This window comes from Macrobrachium nipponense, chromosome 29 (genome assembly GCF_015104395.2).
Source record: "Macrobrachium nipponense isolate FS-2020 chromosome 29, ASM1510439v2, whole genome shotgun sequence".
Lineage (NCBI taxonomy): Eukaryota > Metazoa > Arthropoda > Malacostraca > Decapoda > Palaemonidae > Macrobrachium > Macrobrachium nipponense.
The window spans coordinates 30636690-30659189 of record NC_061092.1 but is presented as its reverse complement, the minus strand read 5'-3'; the positions used below and the strand labels follow the sequence as shown (position 1 = coordinate 30659189).

The 22500-nt window shown below is 34.6% G+C and overlaps 1 protein-coding gene across 4 annotated transcripts in view; it reads left to right on the top strand.

Annotated features, from left to right (window-relative positions):
* LOC135206226 (tyrosine-protein phosphatase 99A-like) overlaps positions 1–22500 on the top strand; it is a 605334-nt gene that overhangs the window by 558233 nt on the left and 24601 nt on the right. For 3 of the 4 annotated variants that reach the window (XM_064237584.1, XM_064237583.1, XM_064237586.1), the window contains 7 exons: positions 5646–5911; positions 7252–7384; positions 9316–9466; positions 11828–12042; positions 12601–12645; positions 13425–13550; positions 20566–20732. In XM_064237584.1, the coding sequence (XP_064093654.1) occupies positions 5646–5911; positions 7252–7384; positions 9316–9466; positions 11828–12042; positions 12601–12645; positions 13425–13550; positions 20566–20732 (1103 nt within the window). The remainder of the gene's footprint in view (positions 1–5645; positions 5912–7251; positions 7385–9315; positions 9467–11827; positions 12043–12600; positions 12646–13424; positions 13551–20565; positions 20733–22500) is intronic. The other variant, XM_064237585.1, reaches the window with a different exon arrangement.

Here is a 22500-nt window from a genome sequence, read left to right as displayed (position 1 = left end):
CTCTCAGGGTACCGTAAGGCCAAAGCCACAAGGTTTTGAGAGTTTCTCTCCTTGATCCTGGATTACTGTCACGAAGTAATATACATTCAGTTATCCTTAGAATTTTCATGTTGATTCCGTAGTGTGTACATCATTTTCAACTCTCTTTGTACGTCTTTCTGGCTTCTTGCGTCTCAGGTTTTCTGACATCATTTGTTATAGTTTTCACTAGAAAATTTTTTTATAGGGATATTGTATACGTATATTGTTTCTACTTACATATGAAAGATTTTCGCGGTAGCTTTATCGCTCTAGACGACAAAATTAGATTTTTATGTTGTGCGGTTGTTACAAAAAGAATTGTTCAAGTATGTTATTAATTGATGTTGAATTTTACGACGTCACTTTTAACCCCTTTCGTTCCATTTCTGTACCTCCTTTCATAGTCTCTTTCTTCCATCTTACTTTCTACCCTCTCTTAACAAATTCTTGGCCTAAATTCTATATTCAATTCAATTCAACGCCGCTATTTTGAGAAAACGTTTTGTGTGTGTGTGTGTGTGTGTGTGTGTGTGTGTTGACCGTGTTATTTTGTATATGAAAATCAGAATGCTTTTTATCTGGAGATTCAGAATCTCGATCTATTAGATATTTGTTAAGCCGAACTACGCTGACCTATCGCCTGGTTTGACCAATCAATAAAGATTTAGCAGAAATCACTACTTAAAAAATTATATATAGTAAAAAATGTCAATGGTAGCGGTGGCTAATGATAACTATGGTTGTAAAACTATTCTCAGTGTTCAGTAGACGACTATCAGTAACGAAAACAAATCAGTTCACAGGTTTAAATCTGGGGATGGTCAGAGTTAATGGATGGAGATAAGAAATCAGTTATCTGACTGTAGGATTGCTTGACTGTAAACCGTCAAATAATCAGATTAACAAACGTGAAGGATTAAACATCAGGATTGCCTTATTGTAAACCGTAGGAAATTAATTTCACGAAGAAGAAGGCTTTTAAACCAGAACGAGGATTGCCTTATTGAAAACTGCGAAAAATCAGGTTAACGAAAAAGAAGGATTTTAAATCAGGATGGGGAATTTATCATTGGAAACTGCAACTAATCAGGTTAACGAATAAGAGGGCTAGCATATCAGAATGCGTTTTGCCTTATTGGAAACTACAGATAATCAGGTTAACGAACAAGACTGATTCTAAATCAAAATGTTGATTGCCTTATAAGAAACTTTAGATAATCAGGTTAGCAAATACGAACGCTTTTAAATCTGAGGATGGTCTTATATTAAGTTTTTAAATCAGAATAAAGATTGCCATAACGAACGAGGAGGATGATTATAAATCAGGAGAGATGGGAAATAACTAAATCACCCTGCGAAAAGGGATTAAATAATACGAACGAGGAGGAGGATTATTAGAAATCAGGCGATAACGGGATTGTGTGCCGTGTGCGCCAAACACCTCCTCCTCCTCCTCCTCCTCCTCCTCCTCCTCCTCCTCCTCCTCCTCCTCCTCCTCGAGGGACGATCATGAACTCTGCCATCCATTCCATTTGCCTTCATTATGGGCAGAGAAAGGATATGGTCAGGAGGAGAGAGGCTGAGAAGCTGTGCTCTCTTTGAGTCCCTCTCCCGCTCGTGCAGCTGTTCGTAAATGCTGAAGGGAGATGGGAGGGAGAAAGGGAAGGAAAGATAGAGCTATGGGAGGGCGTCATAGGGGTAGGGGTTGGTGTGGGGGGGTGGTTGGCGATGAAGGGCACGGAAAAGGATATGAAGGATTGGGGCATTTGGGCGGGCGGGGGGAGGGGTGGGGGGGGGATGTGAGGGGTATTCAGTGTGGTGGGAGGACTTTGGATGGATGGGACGGTCAATAGTTGCGAACCGGTTGGAAAAGAATCTTTTTGAAAAAAGATTTATAATATCTTCTATTACATTTTTCTTATACTCGATGCTTCCATCCGGTCCATTTGCTTTCAAGCAAGAAGAAGAATGAGCAGAAGGGAATAAAAGCACGATCTGTTAGGAGAAGAGCGCTGAATATTCTCTCTCTCTCTCTCTCTCTCTCTCTCTCTCTCTCTCTCTCGCTTAGTCTCTCTCTCTATCTCTCCTTCTCTCTCCTTCTCTCTCTCTCTGAAAGGTGAAAGTTACGTTTCTGGTCGAAAGGGGCTGCTCAACTAAACTAAATTCATGTTTTCTTTTGAAAGATCCATTTTTTTTTTTTTTTTTTTTGAGGTACTACTCTGTTGGAAAAGTAAGTTCTTAAAACATCGGACGTAGATACTTTTAAATGCTGTATTTTCCCGTCTATGTATTCTTAAGAATATTAATTTACATCGTACAAACAGTTATGATACTTGGGCAAGTTCGTAAAGTTAGTATGGACTAGAAAACTTATTGTAATGCAAAACATTGTTATTATTATATTATTATTCATAAAGATATCATTTTATAATAGCATGTCACTAAAATGAAGAAATCCACAGTGGTGTGTGTGTGTATATATATATATATATATATATACTATATATATATATATATATATAGATATATATATATATATATATATATATATATATATATATATATATATGTATATGCATACATGCACACACACACACACACACACCCAAACGAGAGCTTTCGAGCCCGTTCTCGAAAGCTGTAGTTTGTATATATAGTTATTATATTCCTAATATATATTTACATTTACGCCAATGTGGGTATCTTGGCCTATATTATTATTATCATTATTATTATTATTATTATTTAGAAGTAAATGTCGTTCTTCTCGGCTGTTGCTTGATAGAGACCACTGTGATTACCTATGCCCAGGTGTTCATTGTTCGACCAGGTGCTCTGCCGTCGGTGGCGGTCGCTTTGGTGTAGTAAACACAACACTCCCGCCCAGCGAGAAATACTTATCCGGTTTTATGACTCAGTCTTGTTTAAGTTGCCGTTAGTTAATTTCTTAACTTTTGAAGTAACGTAAAACGTAAAGTAATGATGCATATATATATATATATATATATATATATATATATATATATATATATATATATATATGTGTGTGTGTGTGTGTGTGTGTGTGTGTAGTGTGAATTTTGTGTGTGAGTGACAGAGACAGAGACAGAGACAGAGAGAGAGAGAGAGACAGAGAGAGATATCTTTTATATAAGAATCTTATTTCGAACTCTGGTTTCCAACCGATTTGTTATAAGAAAACTATATCAGTTGTTTTATAGTCCCTATTTCTTACAACATACTTATCTGCTGCTGCTTCTCTCTCTCTCTCTCTCTCTCTCTCTCTCTCTCTCTCTCCTCTCTCTATCATCCACCTGTATCTTGTTATTGTGACCATGTTTCTTAGCTGTAATGATTTGGCAGCCTCTGGGCCACTACATCCGGTGCTAACAGGAAATTGGGCCGAAATGGCTAAATCAGAAGACTGGCGGGCGTGGGTAGGGGATTTCATGACGATTTCCCGACCTGTGTTACCCGTTGCTCCTCTTGGAGGTCTTAGGAACAATGAACATTTATGTATCTGATGGTTCTAACAGAATTTAGGTGAATGGTTCGATCTCTTTTTGTGATGGTTCTAACAGAATTTAGGTGAATGGTTCGAAAGTTTTTTGTGATGGTTCTAACAGAATTTAGGTGAATGGTTCAAAAGCTTTTCGTGAATGTTCTAACATAATTTAGGTGAATAGTTGGATAGCTTTTTGTGATGGTTCTAAAATAATTTAGGTGGAAGCTTTTTTTGATGGTTCTAACATAAGTTTAGGTGAATGATTCGAAAGCTTTTTGTGATGTTTCTAACAGAATTGTGGTGAATGGTTTGAAAGCTTTTTGTGATGGTTCTAAAATAATTTAGGTAAACGGTTTGAAAGCTTTATGTGATGATTCTAACGTAAGTTAGGTGAATGGTTCGAAAGCTTTTTGTGATGGTTCTAAAATAATTTAGGTGAATGGTTCGAAAGCTTTTTGTGATGGTTCTAAAATAATTTAGGTGAATAGTTCGAAAGCTTTTTGTGATGGTTCTAAAATAATTTAGGTGAATGGTTCGAAAGGGTTTTTGTGATGGTTCTAAAATAATTTAGATAATGGTTCAAAAGCTTTTTGTGATGGTTCTAACATAATTTAGGTGAATGGTTCGAAAGCTTTTTGTGATGGTTCTAAAATAATTTAGGTGAATGGTTCAAAAGCTTTTCGTGATGGTTCTAACAGAATTTAGGTGAATGGTTTGAAAGCTTTTTTGTGATGGTTCTAACAGAATTTAGGTTAATGGTTCGAAAGCTTTTTCCCCAACAAAAATATCGATCCCAGAAACATGTTGACATTTTCACAATTGTCATTATGAATTTTCTATTATGAAAATAGACCCAAATCGTATACTCATGAATATCCCCCGGAGGTGGTTACATAGTGCCGTCAGTGCACCTCATGTGGTGCACTGTAGGCATTACTAGAAGTTCTGTGCAGCAACCCCTGTCGTTCCTTTTACTACTGTGCCTCCTTTCATTTTCTCTTTCTTCCATCTTACTTTCCACCCTCTCTTAACAATTGTTTCATAGCGCAACTGTGAGGTTTTCTTGCTGTTACACCTTTAGGACCCTTTCACTGTCAATTTCCATTTCAGCGCTGAATGACCTCATAGGTCCCAGTATTTCGCTTTTGGCATAAATTCTATATTCGATTCTATTCTACTCTACAATCACCATTAGTATTTTGTATTATTAAAAGTCACCCAAATCCTTTACATATTAATATCTTTATCATGTGAAGAATCTTCCCTTTCGCAAGAGTCATCTTCGTCTTTCTCTTCCTTCTTTCCTCTTCCATCTTTTCTCTTCTTCCTCCTTCCCCCCCCCCTCCCAACCACGCTGTCACATATTATTGATCATTGCCTGTGGGCCTTTTTACGGCACTCAGGTTAATGAGGGTCTCGCTAGTGACTAAATTAAATGCGCTCTTAGGACCTGCTAATTATTCAGAATATTAATTCCTAAACTTTTTTGTTTCGTCATTTTCTGGGAATATGTTCCCGAGTTGCTTTTTTTTTTAATTTTAAATTTCATTGTGATGAATATTCATATCATATTGATTATGGTGTGTGCGTGTGCATCTGTAAGCATATTTGGTATGTTAGAATATGTATATTCAGTATATTTTTATCATAAAATTCATCTCCAGATTTTGTGTTATTGTAAGGAGATTGGAAAATTTAATCAACATTTGTTCATTTCTTTCCCTTTTCATGATTTGTTATTGATAATGGCTTTGAAATATGTCTCTTGTTTTTCAGAATACTAGCTGAAATGATAACCCTGGTTACCATGAATTGCACTTACAAATGAATTTCCATTCTCTTGCAGTGTCTCCTAATGTGAACCATTTGATATTTGTATTGGTGGTAAAATGTATCTATTGATTTTCAGAATACAAGTTGAAATGATAACCTTTAATTGCATTTTATTAATAGTTTCTCTTCTCTTACAGTTTCTCTGGAAAAACTATTTGATATTTATAATTGCAGTAAAAGATACCAATTATTTTTCATAATACAAGCTGAGAAGTTAACCTTAATTTCATTATATTAAAGATTAACCTTTAATTGCACTGTATTGATGATTTCCATTCTACTGCAGTTTCTCCTGACGAACCTGAGCTACAACACTATGTACGAAGTGAAAGTGCGAGGCGGCACCTACTCGCGCTTCTTCAAGACGAACAACAAGACCTACAAGGGCCCCTTCTCGCAGCCAAGGAAAATCCCTTTATTCCCCGACTGCCACAAGGTGGCTCTGCGAGACCCATCCCAGGCCGGCCTGGAGATGAGCGCTGGAATCATAGCTGGGATCATCTGTGCTACATTCGCCCTCTTCCTCCTGGTGGTAGCCATGGTCATTTGGAGGTAAGAGTCGCCAGCAGCAGCAGCAGTAACACTTGGTCACAGCCCCTTTTATTCCTTTTTTCTGTGCCACCTTTTGTATTCCCTTTTTTTCCGTCTTACTTTTGTCAACTGTCTCCTAACAGTTGTTTCACAGTGCAACTGCAAGGCTTTCCTCCTGTTACACCATTCTAAAGTAAAAACTTGGAATGTAAAAACTATACTCTCAGTTTCTCTTTCAGCACTGAATGACCTTTTAGGTCCCAGCACTTGGTCTTTGGCCTAAATTTTATATATTCCATTGCAGTGTATGAAAGACTGAGGGTTTGTTTACATTTTTCTTTCTTAATTTCATTCATAGAATTGACTTACAAATAGTATAGTAAATTATGGTTTTTATATATGTACGTATTAGTGTTTAGTTCTATTTTGGTAATAAGTTCATAAGTTGTGGTATTCTCTTACTTAGGAATTTATTTCTATTTATTTTTATAATTTTGTAGAAACTTCTCCCAAGTATAGGCCAAATATATGAGCATTTTTGTTTTAGTCTCACATTTCAGTAACTTTTCCCCAAATATTGAATGATTTGCTTTTCACATCCTGAGAGTAACTTGACAATTGTTTTTCAGATCATACTTTATTTTAGTAGTAACTTTTCCCAAAGAACAAAACTATTTTCTTTGTTTTGTGTACAGTATACATAGTATCTCATTCTCAGTTGCATCTTGCATTAACTTACAGCAGTACAGTACAGAACATTTGCCTTTTAGTAAACAATTTTGCAGCAAGAATGAAATTTTCATAAGTTTGGCCCATGAAAATTGATAATTATGATAGTTACCAGATAAAGCAGCTTAAATGTTTCAGAATAATTAAGTAGAGGACTTAGATACATAAAAGTGATGAGTAACCTCCTAAGATATGATAAGTTTTACTAATTTACTGAAGTTATATCTTAATGTAATGCAGACAGCATCTATGGCATTTGCCATGTGGAGATGCATGGTTTTTATTTTGGAACTGTGAGTTTAAAAGCTGTATTTTATATATGTGTCGTGAAAAAGATTTTAGTACACTACCATTTATTGTTTAAACTTCAGAATTTACAAAATTGTATATATTTAATATTTGTTCTACCTTCCTGAAATGTTGTACGTAATTACCTGTTGGAATTCATACAACATTTTTTTCATATTGGTTAGGATATGACAACCACTCAGGCTCATTGATTACATTGTAATGGGTTAATCATTTATAGATTAATACCATGATTGTACTAGCTTAAGATGTTATGTTTATCTCATTACTATCAACTGAAAACTTAAGCAGTTGTATCTGATGCTTAGTGTCTTTTATTTCAGGCGCTTCTTCCAGGGGGCATACTACTACCTTGATGACCCTCCAAAAGCCCCCCCTGTCCTTATGCATGATTGGGAAAATGACAGTGGAGGTGATGGTGCATATGGCCCAGTTGATGTTCATGATTTTGCAAAGGTATGATTATGGACATTTGTTATGGAGTGAACCCTTTATAAGTATAGCTTCAGCTTTTGTGGGAAGACCTTTATCTTGGTGCATAGGTGTGTCCTTGTCTAGTGATGCATAAAGTAATATTACCTTGAGCCATGATTCTTAGGACAGTCGTAGCAGTGAAATATTTGTTGAGTTATGCCATGCAGATTTAAGACGGCAGCTTTAGCTTTGTGATGGACTGTTGCAAATAAAATTTTTTGGTATTATAGGATTTAGTTTCAGGCTGCAACATTCCCATTTTGGTAGAAAAAGATTCAAAGACTGAGATGGTTTGAACATAAAATGAAGAGTGAGGAACAGTTGTCAGAATACTATTAGATCTAGAGGTAACTGGACAAAAACTTTTATGAAGGCTTAGGAGGCCATGGAAGAAAGATGTACATCAAGATTTAGATGAGACAAAAAAAGAGCGGAGTAAATTTATTTTATACCCTAACCCCCCCCCAAAGGAAAAACCCACCTTGAAAAAATTGATTTAATGGTAATGAATGTTTCATAATACTTTAAACACCAAGGTTTTTGTGCCACTTGAAACCAAATGTGGCCAGATAGTGATGATGATGATGTAAACTGTATTAGATTTTTTATTACTGTTTGGAATATATTATTTTTCGTCATGTGGATAACAATAGGATCCCAGGAGCTTCTTTTAGGCATCTTTACATTCTTAAGTTAGCGGTTTCCTTTCCTTCTATGAGTAATTATGATTTAGACTACCAGTGGATGATTTGTTGTTTGATAGCTATCGTTCATGCTTTTATTTCCATAATAAAAATATACTATCACTCTTATTGACTGAATACATACCTTGAGTTAGTATGCCACTTCTTTCGCAGTATATAATACGTCTGAGTTTCCACTCTCTCTCACTGCTCATTACCAGGAGACATTTTGTTCCCTTTGCTTTAAAGTAAAAAACAGCCTTCCTTGCCAGTATCTTTATAGACTTTGACTGAGATATTTTTCTCATACTGTTTTCTGCAAGTGAAGCCAGCTACTAATATCTCTGTTCTCCATGTGTAATGTCCTCATCTAGGTATCCTTTTGATTCATTTCTATATATGTGTTTTCAAAATTTTTTCTTTATACTTCTCCATAGTGATATGATGAAGTTATTAGTATTGGTAAGACCTATGTAGCCAGCTTTATAACTTTTAAGATGGTGATGCCTTACCAAGACTCCACAACAAGATATTTTAAGCGATCACAACCTTGCAATAACTTATATGCTTAGTTATTATAAGACATTACTACTTTTATAGCTCTTGTTAGTAGTACCTGTACAATACTCACTTTCTATTATTTCCTCCTGTTTTGTTCTTACAGTACCCGAATCTTACTTTTGAAATCACTCAAATGTGTATTTTTTAGACCTTAATATTTTACATTAAGTCGGTAAATGTTCATATTAAGTGAAATATTATTTCTCTATACTAGTATGGAATGAACAAAAGGTGATGATTATCCTTTGAAAAGAAAAATTACTGGTCAGCATTGTAAGTACAAACTCAAAAATTTAAAATAATATTTATGATTTTACAGTTTTCATTTGAATCCTCACAGTTCATGACTAAAGTGCAAAGGTTTTGAATGTACAGAGGTTTTTTTTATGAAAGTTACATTATTGTTTATGGAAAAATGCAAATAGGGGTTATTATGTTATTTATTGAAAACTATAAATAGGGGTTAGGCTTATTTATTTTTTTTTCCTCTTGCCTCAAGCATAGCTATGTGAAATTGCAATTTTAAACTGGAGTAGTAGTTAGATGTCATGACAGGGTATTTATATTTTTTGGTAACCTTGTGCATACATGAAATTATATACTATTTATAACAGATTTGGAGTTAGAAATATTTATATTTCATTATTTCATTGATAATTTTCTTGACAGCACGTTGCCGATCTCCACGCTGATGGAGACATTGCCTTCTCCAAAGAGTATGAAGCAATTCAGGCAGCGTCAGCTCAGGAACATCATCCTGCAGAGCACTCTCAGCACCCGGACAATAAGCAGAAAAATCGTTATCTTAACATCGTTGCATGTGAGTGATGGTCCATTTCTCAATTCAGAAGGAAACGTTTAAACAAAACCTTTGGTGGAAAACTGCTCTTAACACCTCACCCTTTTAAATATAATATCCTACCAACTTTTAAGACTCGGTGTAATGGTTATATACAGTGGTCCCCCCGTATTCGCGGGGGATGCGTACCAGACCCCCCGTGAATAGTTAGAACCGGCGAATATTGTTTAAACTTCATAATTTACATATTTTAATAGTAACTTTTCCCAAAGAACAAAACTGTGCTGCTGTATGTTAATGCAAGATGCAACTGAGAATGAGATACTATGTATACTGTACACAAAACAAAGAAAATACCGTGAATATGTAAATTGGAACCCCTACAAAAACTCTGAAAACAGTCTATTTTGCTAGTTAAAACTAAAGAAAAATTCACTATAAATTTTTATACTTGGTTTTTTTAATAGTTTTATCACAAAAAGTGCATTTTAGATGAAATTTATTTTAAAAAACCAGGAATTTGTGGATATTTCTCGTAGAAAAATACAGCGAATATGCTCATTTTCTGCGAATAATGCCAGGAAACGTTCCCGAGGGAAATCCGCGAATGTGTGAGTCTGCGAATCCAGAGAACGCGAATAAGGGGGGTCCATTGTAATTATTATATTCATTTTGTAGAAGTAATGCATTTTTTGGATAAATCCATTGAACTGATTAAGAAGTTAGATACTCCAACATAACACCTGGACAATAATTATATATAACCGTTGTTACCTAGTTTAAGGCATTGCGCAATCCGTAGAGTAATTATGATATTAATGGCCTTCCTCCAAGACGCTGCATAGCTCTCTGGCCTGCACTCTCCAAGAGGTTGGCATCCCTTGTTCTTAATGTTCAAGGGCATACTGTGGGGTCTGTTATTTATTGATTTTGCCACTTATGAGAAGGCCAGACTCTGTAGAATCTGAATTTAAAAATTCAGCGTTTTGGTAGAACACTAGTTTGAGGATATTTACATACCAACAACTACGTATTTATTGTCAACGTTATTGTAGAACTGGTTTGTTCCCTGAAGAATTTTATAATTCTGAATAGTACTTAAAATGATACTGTAATTTAAGGAGTGTGTTTCTTTGTCATTAGTAAAAATTATTGTTAGTTCTATTTTAGCAGTACAGTAATTGAGGCTTCTGAAGGGTCTTTGTGGTGTGCTTCTCAAAAGAAATGTTTCATGTGATAGAAGTGACATTTCCAGTTTCATTGGGTGCACATCCATGTGGCTGGCCAGTTATCATAGAAAAGTTGCACATGATGACAATACATTTGTAATGAATAATTCAGTCTTTTTAAATTAGCTTAATACATTCAAGAATTGGAGTGTAGATGGCACCAATTTGCCAAACAGTTCAACACTTTAATTTAGAAAAGTGCCGATTGCTCTATACTGAACTTGGATCTTTTTTTAAAATGTACGTATAACATATCAAAGATAATTCAATCTTTTCATTTTCCAAGAACTCAGGATCTTTGCATATGCTTATGCTGGATAATTATACGCAAGCAACATAGTAATTTGTATTATTAGGTTATTATAACTCAAAAGCTTGGTCAAAGTATGCATTGCCAAAAGCACTATCTCATTTCATTGCCAAAGAGATGAACCCACTCTGCAAATTATGACATTCTTCATCTCGAAAAGAATGCCATCCTCAGGTAATTCACCTTAACCTAAAATTCGAAATAGCACTACCTGTTTAACCATTGATATTCTATAAATAGCCTGAGTGACCCAGTTCACAGTAACACACATTTTATGTGAACACTATATCTGAACTTTAACCAACAATAATAATCACATAATAATGCTCATAATTATTTTTTTTTGTTGTACTAACTAATGTTTAGGAGCCATATATATCGTCTTTCTTTACAGTTGAATTGTTGAGTGTTGTTTTCTGTGAAAGTTCAGTTTTTCAGGGCTAGGGATTATAATTAAATTTGTAATACAGTATTAAAGTTGTAGTGGAATTGAAGGTCTTAGAATGTCAAGATAGTGCAGTGATTTGCAATACGTACTATATTTTTTTAAATAAGCGATAGCAGTTTTGTGACTTAATGGTCAGTAAATTTATTGTATATAGGTTTAGTTGAATTTATTAAGGTCTCAGAATATTGAGTTAGTGCAATAATTTGCAATACTAATTTTTTTTAAAGAAGCAGTAGCAGTTCTGTGACTTACTAAGACTGTTCAGTAGTTTAGGTATTACTATTTTTATACATCTGTAATTGTAAATTTGACATGAAGTAGTAGTAATATTTCCCATTGCTAAACTTTAGTAGACTATCATGCTGAAGTAAACCATAAATTTTTATGATTTTCAGATGACCACACACGTGTTCCACTTCGACCCCTCCCTGGACAAAAGAAATCAATTGAATATGTCAATGCAAATTACATTGATGGTTATGATAAAGCAAGAGCCTACATTGGAACGCAGGGGCCTCTGCCATCTACGTTTGACACATTTTGGCGCATGGTGTGGGAACAGAGAGTTCACATAATCGTGATGATCACAAACCTTGTGGAGCGAGGACGGGTAAGCATTTCTTTTTTCACAATGTACAACTGTAGGGGAAGTTATCCCTTAACAGGACTGGCTTATTTATGTAGTAATATCTCTCATAGCATTCCCTTCGTAGCTTCTGTATTGTAACAATGTAGGACTTCCTCCATACCATCCAGTTAATAGGAATGTTTGATATTGCACCAGATTATGGACAGTTATATGTACTCTGTGTAAATAATAGAATTGAAAAGGGAAATTATTCTCAGAAGTTAAGGAGAGTAAGGATTGCCATAGGCATTTGGTCATTTTTTTTTCAGATTTTATTGCTCTGAACACCTACAAGTAATTCATAGAAAAAAACTGGTACAAAACTTGTGGTGTACAGTATTTTACATGTGGATGAAACTACATACGTACATTGAAGCTTTTGACGGTACATTTACACACTTTGAGTAATGATAAGATTTTATTTTTTTTCTCAAGTAAAAGAAAAGTATTGCAGTACTTCCTTATCATAGCAGCATTGTTCACGTACCATTGTGGGCTGAAAGGTAATATTTGTTTTCTTTCCTTTTCTGCCTTTCATAGGAAACTGTTAAAAAACAGCCAAAGCTAGCTACCCAATGCCTAGAGGTATTGTATAATACACGGTGCAAAACTTCTTTATGCTAGGTGTGCACAAGGGAGACATTCGCTTGGCATGCCACTGTACACAACCAACCCTTGCTTGCCATTGACAACTCATTTGGTTAAAAGCACTTATTATCTACAGAATAGTTATTGTGTTGTTAAATGTGAAGTAGTAGTATCTCTCTGTTGTTTTTACTACTCATATTTTATTTTTTATAATTATGAATTGTTATGGAACTTGTATTTTTCTACATATCCATGATTTGGGTCTTTCTGATTATGGTCCTATATGTGTATCTTCATGTCATTTGCTGACTAGATTTCGAGTTCTCTAGAGTACAAAGAAAACCTCCTGTAGTGAAATATTTGTGCTAACCAAATGAGGGTATTGTGAGGGGACTAGCCCCTCTAGCTGTCTAGTTGTGTTGTAGATCTTAGTTATTGATTATGCTATTTGGGTTCTTTTCACAGAGCTCATTTAAACATCATTATGTATAGGAGTTTTGCCCTTGTGGATGGTCACATTCCATTTTGCATGTCCTTGAGATGTCTTTTATTTATCTATTTGTTTTTGATTTGGTATTTATGGTTCATTCCTGTAATGCTGAAGGCAGATGGGTTAGCTAGTTGTAAACACTTTAATTCAGATGGTTCCCTCTTTAATTGACCGGAACTGTGAATGTGTAATGTAATTTGTGCCATTATAGAAACCAACCACAAGACAAAACTTCTATTTTCTGTTGATCGAGTGCTAATCTCATGTTTCATTCTGCATTTTACAGAAAAAGTGTGATCAATACTGGCCCAAGGAAGGCAGTGAAATATATGGTCTCATTCAAGTTCGGTTAGTACATGAAGAGGTATTGGCCACATACACCATCCGAAAGTTTGCTATTAGGCATATGAAGGTATGTCCCTGGTTTTGAGCTTCTATTGGAATTTTGCAGGAATTGAAATGAAATTATTTTTTCCTTTAAGTTTTTCAGAGGTTAGTTAAGAAGTTTTTTCCACAAAACATATTTGAGAAGAAATTACTTCGGAGTGTCTTTCACGAAAAGAAATGTTGAAGTTGATATCCAGCAGCAAATAGAATGCCATTTCATTCATCCTAAGGTTCCTGTGAGGGCTTCTGGTTGAAACTCTATAAAGCTCTGATTTGAATACTGTTAGTAAGTTAGTAACTGAACTTCATAAATATAAGTTTTGAAGACTTAACAACTGTAAGAGAATGAATTGAATGATAGTGCTACTCATATATTTTACTCTGAATTTTTTCTTTCTTTGTTTTTTTGAACCCTTTGCAGGTGTTTTAAATTTGTAACTTATAGATATTAATGAAAAATATTTGGTGGAGAATATTATGTTTGGTGATTACTGTTCTAAGCCCAATAAAACCTTTTGATTATTATAAGGGAAACTTGAATGAATACATGCAGTCTTTTAAACTCATCATTCAGTGCTGTAAAATATATAAGCATAGTGAGATAGAAAAAGTGTTTTTGTAATGATCAATCTTTTTGCTTATCTTATTTAAGCCCAAGTACTTTTTCATGTTCTGTTCTCTTACAATGATTGGTACCATTAAACTAGAAAATGTATATTTAGTATACGTATTCAGCAAGACTCACTGTATTGATGAGAAAGAGAAAAAAAATCTTGATCCTACATATATTCAAAATGCCATAAACTATTTATGGTAATTCTGTATGAAGACTAAAGTATATTAAGAGTTGGATCCGACTGAGGTGAGGTGGTGTGAATTATTTAGGTAATTGGTGTGGCACTGAGAGTATGGTTGATAGACCTATACATTACCAAAGCTGTGGCAGGCATGCTAGTATTATTATTGTAAAGGATTAGTTTATCCAGACCTCTGAGCCTAACAGCGCCTCTTCTTGGGCTGGTTAGGCATGTTAGTAAATTATGATAGAGGATGGAACAAATACTGTGTTCTTCACTTCAGTCTCTTTTAAATAATTATATCATCTAGAGGAGGTGTTGGTCTTTCTTTGTCTTGAGCACCATATGGATCAGCTGTTTTTACATCTAATGCCTCTCGTTCATTGAAGTTATGTTGATGGATAAGGAGTAAGGGCAGGAGTGGAAAACTGCATCAGTTTGATATGTAAAGGATTTCTCATGTGGTCCATCAAGAGTATTTCAAGCCTTTGATGACAAGAAAGGCACAAACTAGGGTATTTTGTTTAGTCATGGTTTTCATCCTAATCATACAAACTTCCAGCATTCATAATATTTAGCTGTTCACTGGTTAGTTGATGGCAGTCATTAGAAATATCTTAAGCATCTTGATGGCTCATTTCCTCTATGTTATCAAAGTCTTCACTTCCGTTTTCTTTGTTAAGAATGTCAATATGTTTTCGACTTTCACCACACTTGTAGTCATTAAAATTTTTGTTGCTCTCTCAGGACAAATTCCATCATACACAGTACTCTTTCAGTATGAGCAAGAGTTTGCCAGACTTTTTGAGTTGGCATTTTCCAACTCGTGACTTTGAACTGGTTGATTGATTGAGGTATAAGTGATTGAAACAAACACAAAATATCCTTACGTTTTCCTTAGTATAATGGTTATAATTTCAAATTTTTGGATAGTTTAGGATTTTCACCCAATACATCAAAAGTTTACACAAGACTTTTGGCGCTTGTTAGAAGGATTGTAAAATCCTTATAAGCTGTAAAGACCCTAATCCACTCTGTATGTTAACTTAAAAGGGATTAGCCACTTTTTTTGTTACCAGAATCTGCCCTACTCAGAACTAGGTGCTGTTAAGGCTGGTATCTTTCAAAGGTGCCTTGAGAATTTTACTTATCTTTCATAAGGAGGTTTAACACTAGCAGAGGTTTAAGATTCAGTAGTTGTTATTTTTCCTGTAGGAGAGTGGTATAGTTTTGTATAATTTTTTGTAAGGGGAACAAAGTCTTTAATCTCTTTAAGCCTGTTCATATGTATGAAGGAAATACTAGTCCACTTGAGTATTAGACTGAGAGTAACACAATCTTTATACAGGCAGTCCCCGGGTTACGACGGGCTCGGCTTACGACGTTCCGAGGTTAAGGCACTTTTCAATTATATTCATCTGAAATTATTTCCAGGGTTATGACGCCTACAACGCCTACATCTGGCAAATGAAATATGACACCAAAAATGCAAAATAATCAATATTTGAAGTTTTTTTTATGAAAAATGCAATAAGAGTGCAGTTTACATAGTTTTCAATGCACCCAAAGCATTAAAAGTAAGGTTTTCTTACGATTTGTTACGATTTTTGGGTTACAATGCGTCTCAAGAATGGAACCCCCATCGTAACCCGGGGACTGCCTGTATTTTAGTGTAGGTTTAAAGCTTTGGAGCTTGCTATATGATTTGTATGGTGTTACTGTTGATTACATTCCTTCTGATGGGGCATATGTAGATTATGGTGTTACTGTTGATTACATTCCTTCTGATGGGGCATTTATGGATTACAGTTTTATTTTTTGGAAAATTGCTTTGTTGATGAAGAAAAAATCTGTAATACAGTAAACTATTGGTATGCTACATTTGGGAGTAGGACATTGATTTAGGTAATACATTGAACTTCGGTTTTCGTACATAATTTGTTCCGGAACTTCCTACAAAATCCAAAACATAAGAAAACCAAAACAATAAATCCCATAAGGAATAATGTAAATACAATTAAAGCTTTCCAGATCCCCAAAAATACTTTTTATAAATACGATTTATAGGGATTAACAGTTTTACATACAGAAAATAATGAGAAATAAGTATGATTAATGAAAAGAATAAATGAACATTTAACATCACTCTTACCATTATGGAAAACACTTGTTAGCGAATGGAAGATGGAGAGGAGGAGAGGTTATTGTTTGGAAGGTGAATCTTCCTTCAGAAGGACTTCAGGTATCAAGTACTTATCGGGGGTTACATCTCTTTTTTACTGGGACTAGGACCAGCTTGAGAGTCCAGAGACATATGTTTCTGGCATTTCTTTAAAATTTCCCTAAAGTTAAACACGGCATCATCATTAAACATGTTAGAGACAAGGATTACAACATCTCTGTTGGGATGATAATTCTCCACAGAATTTTTTACATCATTTCACTTTGCAAACATTCGTTAATCCCTGAAGTAGGCACATTATGTATATGCCCCATTCATTTTCTGAATTTTTCAAACCAGCCTCTGGTGTCCTTAAATTCACTAACAGCAGTGCTTGTTGTAGGCATTTTCTCACTGAGATCAGCATGCAACCTCCTCCAACACTTTGCTACGAGTTCCTTCTTAGATTCTACGTACAGGCGGTCCTTGGATAGCGGCAGGGGTTCCGTTCCTGGCAGCCAACGCTAAGTGATTTTCAACACTAAGCTATTTTAAAGCCTAGGCTGCTGCACACCTTTCGAAATTCTAGACCAGATAACAGTGTCCTAGACCAGTCAAACAGCACCGTAATCCCGTAATGGCGCAAAAGTATAATTATTTTTATGCAGTATAGTACTATAGAATTTACTGTACAGTAGTATGTACTGTACAGTACATTATAGTATTATAAATACTGTAAAATGAAAAAAAGATTAGCTTTAATCCTTTGGGTGTCTAGAGTATGTAAAGATATAAGGTTTTATACAGCTATAGTGTTCAAGTTTCAATAATTCGTCTTACGATCATTCGATTTTATGAGAGACCAAATTACAATTGCCTAACTGTATCCCATCTTTCTAGTTACATAAGTTCAAAAACAGCAAAAGAGAAGGATGAAAGTATGGTTTTAACGTTATACTCGTTGTGTAAACATGTACAGCCATGAACAAGCGAACGAGAAACAACTTTTTTCTTTTTTTTTCTAAGTACAACCGAATTGGATAACATCCGTTATGCTTGTATTTCAATCATCGTACTATAGTACACTACTACCGTAGTTGTTATAAATGATGTTAGGTAGAATAGAACTGAGATATCTTAATGTAATAACTTTATTTGCTATAGATCAAAGATCAATCGGGAAATATACTGTTAAATTTAAACCTAGTTATAACTGAAGCTGCGAAAACGGTTCAAGCTGCTAATGACTATTATCGTGCATCGGCAACAAGGATAAAACTCCAGTAAACGTATGCCATTAAACACAATTGTAGATAAAATCGAGATCGAATCATTTTAATCAAAACTACTGTGCTTGAAAGAACACATTTTACTGTTGGTTTTACGCCGATATAAGATAAATAACGTAAAATTCGTATTATGATGATATAAAGGAAAATTGCAAACGGAATCACATAATTTTTTTTTACACAATAAACATGGCGCCAACATAATCTGGTAACGAAAAAAAAATTAAGTTCACAATCACAATGAGACCTATTCAATTCATATTTCCACCTAAAAACACATCGTATAAGGAAAACTAACGTTGTCTCATACAAGTCAAGTATGTAGATATTCGTTTATGCTAACTAGAAGCAAGAAAATTCACTCAGAATTGCGTTAAATATGGCGAAAAAAACTCATATTCACCATCAGCTGATTTCAAACCAAAACATTGGCCGCTCCGCAGAATACTGGCTTAGATTTGCTGTAGTATTTTATAATACAATAATATGAGAATACATACAATATTATTGGATACAGTTAAGTAATGTATAACTTTTTAAAGGATTTATGGAAAAAATGCATAATTATCAAAATAACACCATGCATTTTTCGGAACAGTGGCGGACAAGAACGAACTTGAAAAAACATCCTCTGACAACATGGAGGGTAGTTACAAAAGCTGCCTTAATTTGTATTATATTTATGTAATAAAATAAAAATACCCTCTACATAATAACATTTTCATACACATTTTAAACATAAAAGCATAATCATTTATGGAATCCACACATAGATCGCTAAATTTGCACTTTTTTTAACTCTATATTTTCGGAAGAGCAGCAGGCGGCGGCTCACAAGAAAGAACATGAAATAACATCCTCTTTGATAACGTGAAGGGCAGTTTCAAAAGCTGCCTTTGTATCATATTTCTGTGCAGAAATAAAAATATACGTAATACATTTTCATACACATTTTAAACATGAAAGCATGAACATTTATAAATCGACACATCCAAAGCTAAATTTGCACTTGTGTAACTCAGTATTTTCGGCATAGAACAACGTCAGAAGCATATATTTTACCCTAATACCTATGTAATGACTCTCCATAAAATTTGTTATTATCATTTGCACAACCTTTATGGTCTGAATGGCATCTCTACAAATGTATGAACTCTTTAGACATAACAGCGCTAGTGGTGCTGTTGACCGAAAATTGTGCCGTAAAAATACCTTAAATGCCTCATTGTTTTACTGAATAATATTTATGACAGCCGTAAAACCGATTCGCAGCTAAGCGATTCCGCCGTTAACCGTGGGCCACCTGTATAAGCTTATGCATTCTAAAGATATTATAAAATGAAGCTATTATTTTAATTTATTGCCATGTGTATAGCATAGCTGTTTAAAACCCAGTTTAATGTCCTTCAAGTTCCTCAATATTTTGGATCAATTTAACATCCCCCAAAGTTTGCCATGGAATACATTGCAATTGAGTGTACTCAGTGTTTAGAGGAATACATCCTAACCAATTCCAATTTAGGGTGCTGTTGTTTTACCTGGACAAGGGCCTTGTCCCTGTGGACCTCTCTTAATCTTCCATGAAGGGCTACATAGTAACCTAACCTAAACCCTTGCCTGAACTAACAGCATCTCCTCTTAACTTTAAGGAAGTAAACACCCACCCTGTAAAGTAGTATAAGAAGCAGGAAGATAAGCTGATCCAAAATTTATAAATCTCTTTTAGTTAGTCTTTTTCGCATTAGTTTGGTACATGTATTGGGATTTATGAAAACTTGATTCAGGATGTGAATTAATGTCTGTCCTTAAATTTCCAGAGGCTTTTCTCTTTTTGTGTTGAAGATCTGAATTTAACCTATTTAGCTGTTACCCATGAGAAACAACAACTGTCAGTCATCAATGCTGGATAGATATTTACAATGCCCAGATTGTCAGCATATTATATACTAATAATAATAAGCAAACATGTGTTGTATCATCTCTGATATCTATTCTCTTCACTACATCTCATTAGTTTCTTATCTCATTAACATTTATTTTTTGTATTTACTATTTATCTTTCATATTTTATTTTGTTTTTCTCTCTTTCTCTCCCTGATCCATAGAATTGCTTACAACTCCCGCAGCATTCTCTCTGCCACTTTTCAGGGATTTTTTCCTTGTGTGGCCTGTCCAGTATTACTTAAATTATTTTGCAATCCTTTCTGCTCCTCCCTTCCCCTCAAAATGCTTCAAGTCTGTTTTCCTCAGATTCTTTTATAAATGTAAAATCATATGCACACCATAGGGTGTTAGTACCATTAGTGTACCTCACGTGGTCCTCTGTAGGCATTTTTTAAGTTCTTTGCATAGTTCCTTCGGTCTTTAGCTGCAGCTCCTATCATTCCTTTGACCATACTTCTGTTCATATTCTCTTTCTTCTGTCTTACTTTCCACACACTCCTAACAATTGTTTCATAGTACAGATGATAAGTTTTCCTCCTGTTACACCTTTCCAACTTTTTTGCTCTCAGTTTCCCTTTCAGCACTGAAAGAACTGATAGGTTCCAGTACTTGGTATTGGCATAAATTTTATATTCCAATTCCAATTCCAGAATCATATGTAGGCAGCAGCATCCTGGAGACTCCCTTTCCAAGTTTCATTCTAGAGTAGAATTTTCACCTGTCATTTTCATCATAAATGACACTATCTGTTGAATGGCAGTAGGCCACAGTTGCATATTTGTGATTTTCTTTGTTTCAATCCCAAGGAATATTTTATTGAATGATGCAATGAAATTATGTGTTTTTCAGGTTAAATGTAAGAAATCTGGTGGCAGTGAACGTACTGTGTATCAGTATCATTATACCAACTGGCCAGATCATGGTACTCCAGATCATCCACTGCCTGTATTGTCTTTTGTACGAAAATCAGCGGCAGCAAATCCTGAAGATGCTGGTCCTATTATAGTTCATTGCAGGTAAGTTGTTTTGATGCATCATTTTATGTCATGCATAAGTTATGGTTGAGGAATTACTAGATTTTTTTTCTTTTTATTTACTGCCAACCTCCACCTCCTGGGATAAAGATGAAGTACAGTCCAGTGTTCATTCTATTTACTCTTACGTTTCTAATTTTATTGTAACATTTAAGGAAATTACCTATAACATCACTCAGAAAATGTAAAATTCATAATTCTTCAGGTTAAAGGGTCTTTAATGGGTGTAAATTTACTGATTATTTTAACATAGCATTAGTTGTGTAGCTATAAGGAAGGAAGAGGATAATTTTCATTAGTGAAGACAATATTTTCAATTCTTTTGCTCTTAATTCAAGAGCTTTCAGCTGTGACTGACTTTTCATTCAATTGTTTCATCATGGAACACACTTGAGAGTTTTGTCCATCTCACTCTTGAAGCTTCTTGTGGATCAAATTTGTTGTCTTTGCTACTGGAGATATTTTGCAAAGATTTTATATTAGACAGACAAGGTTAAAAAATTAAGTGCAGTGGTTGCATATTACTTTACATCTTATAGTCTATTCTCTAGTGTAGGTTTATAATTTATTCATTAGATTGAGAATGATTCATTGTATAGTTTGTGTTTAGGGGAATGTTTCATTTTTCTTATTGTTATTGTTTTAATACTTTTGTCTATAAGCATGTAAATATGATGGTGAAACTATGTTAATAGGGATCCCTAGCACCTAATTGTGTACAAACTCTGATAGGCAACAGTGTGTCTTTCACATTGCATAAATGCTGTTTTATTTCAGCAATTGTGTATGTCGATGTCACTATTGTTTTGACAGAATTTTGATGAGTCTGGGTGATCACACACAATAATCAGTTATAAGTTATATATCTTTGAGAAGTTATGTATACAAAATCTATTGAGGTAAACTGAAGATATGTAGTTCTGTTCTATGAAATTGCAGAGGGGCATGAACAAGAACATTAATAAACCTTTTAGTTATTAATTTTGCAACTTAGCTCTTAGCTTTTGGTCTAGGCCTTGCAAAGCTAGTATTGTTAAAATAGCCATTGTTGGATGGAATCTTTTAGGGAGAAAAAATCTTTTGAGAATTATATTTATGATCCTGAAACAGGGTATACATGAATGGTATACAGTGTGGCTTAGATTTATTTTGACCTTTGTTTTATCCTGTTTTATTATGAATAAAACTTTGATATCATTTTCAAGAAATGGTAATATTACATGTTGCATTATAGAAATGCAAATAACATCAGTGATGTGTTTGCATCTGATTTGCCCTTCATGAGATAGACACGAAATTAATTTTCTCCAACTTTTATGTAATTTGATCTGATGTGCATTTAGCGTATCTTTTTTTTCTTTCTGTGATTTTCTGTCTTCTTTGTGTTTGCCCTGCTGTTGTCATAGCTACTACGTACTTTCCTGACTAATTCCTTACTCCCTTACCTCCTGTCAAAAGCAACTTGATTCATTTTCCACTGCATTTTTTGCAGAAATAATCTCTTAAGTTTTAAGAGTAAAAGAATTTAGTTTGCACACCCTAGAAAACAGTCTTTGTAATTTTGCATGCTTTTTCATTCCAGTAAAGTAATTGATGATAATTATTGCATCTTTTTTTATACACTCTGATGTCATGTAGTTGTTTCATGTTTTTATTCCCATATTTTTATTATATGTCATCTAATTAATATTGCCTCGGACATTCAATAATGGTTCTTGATATAGAACACTGCCATATCTTTTTCCAGTCT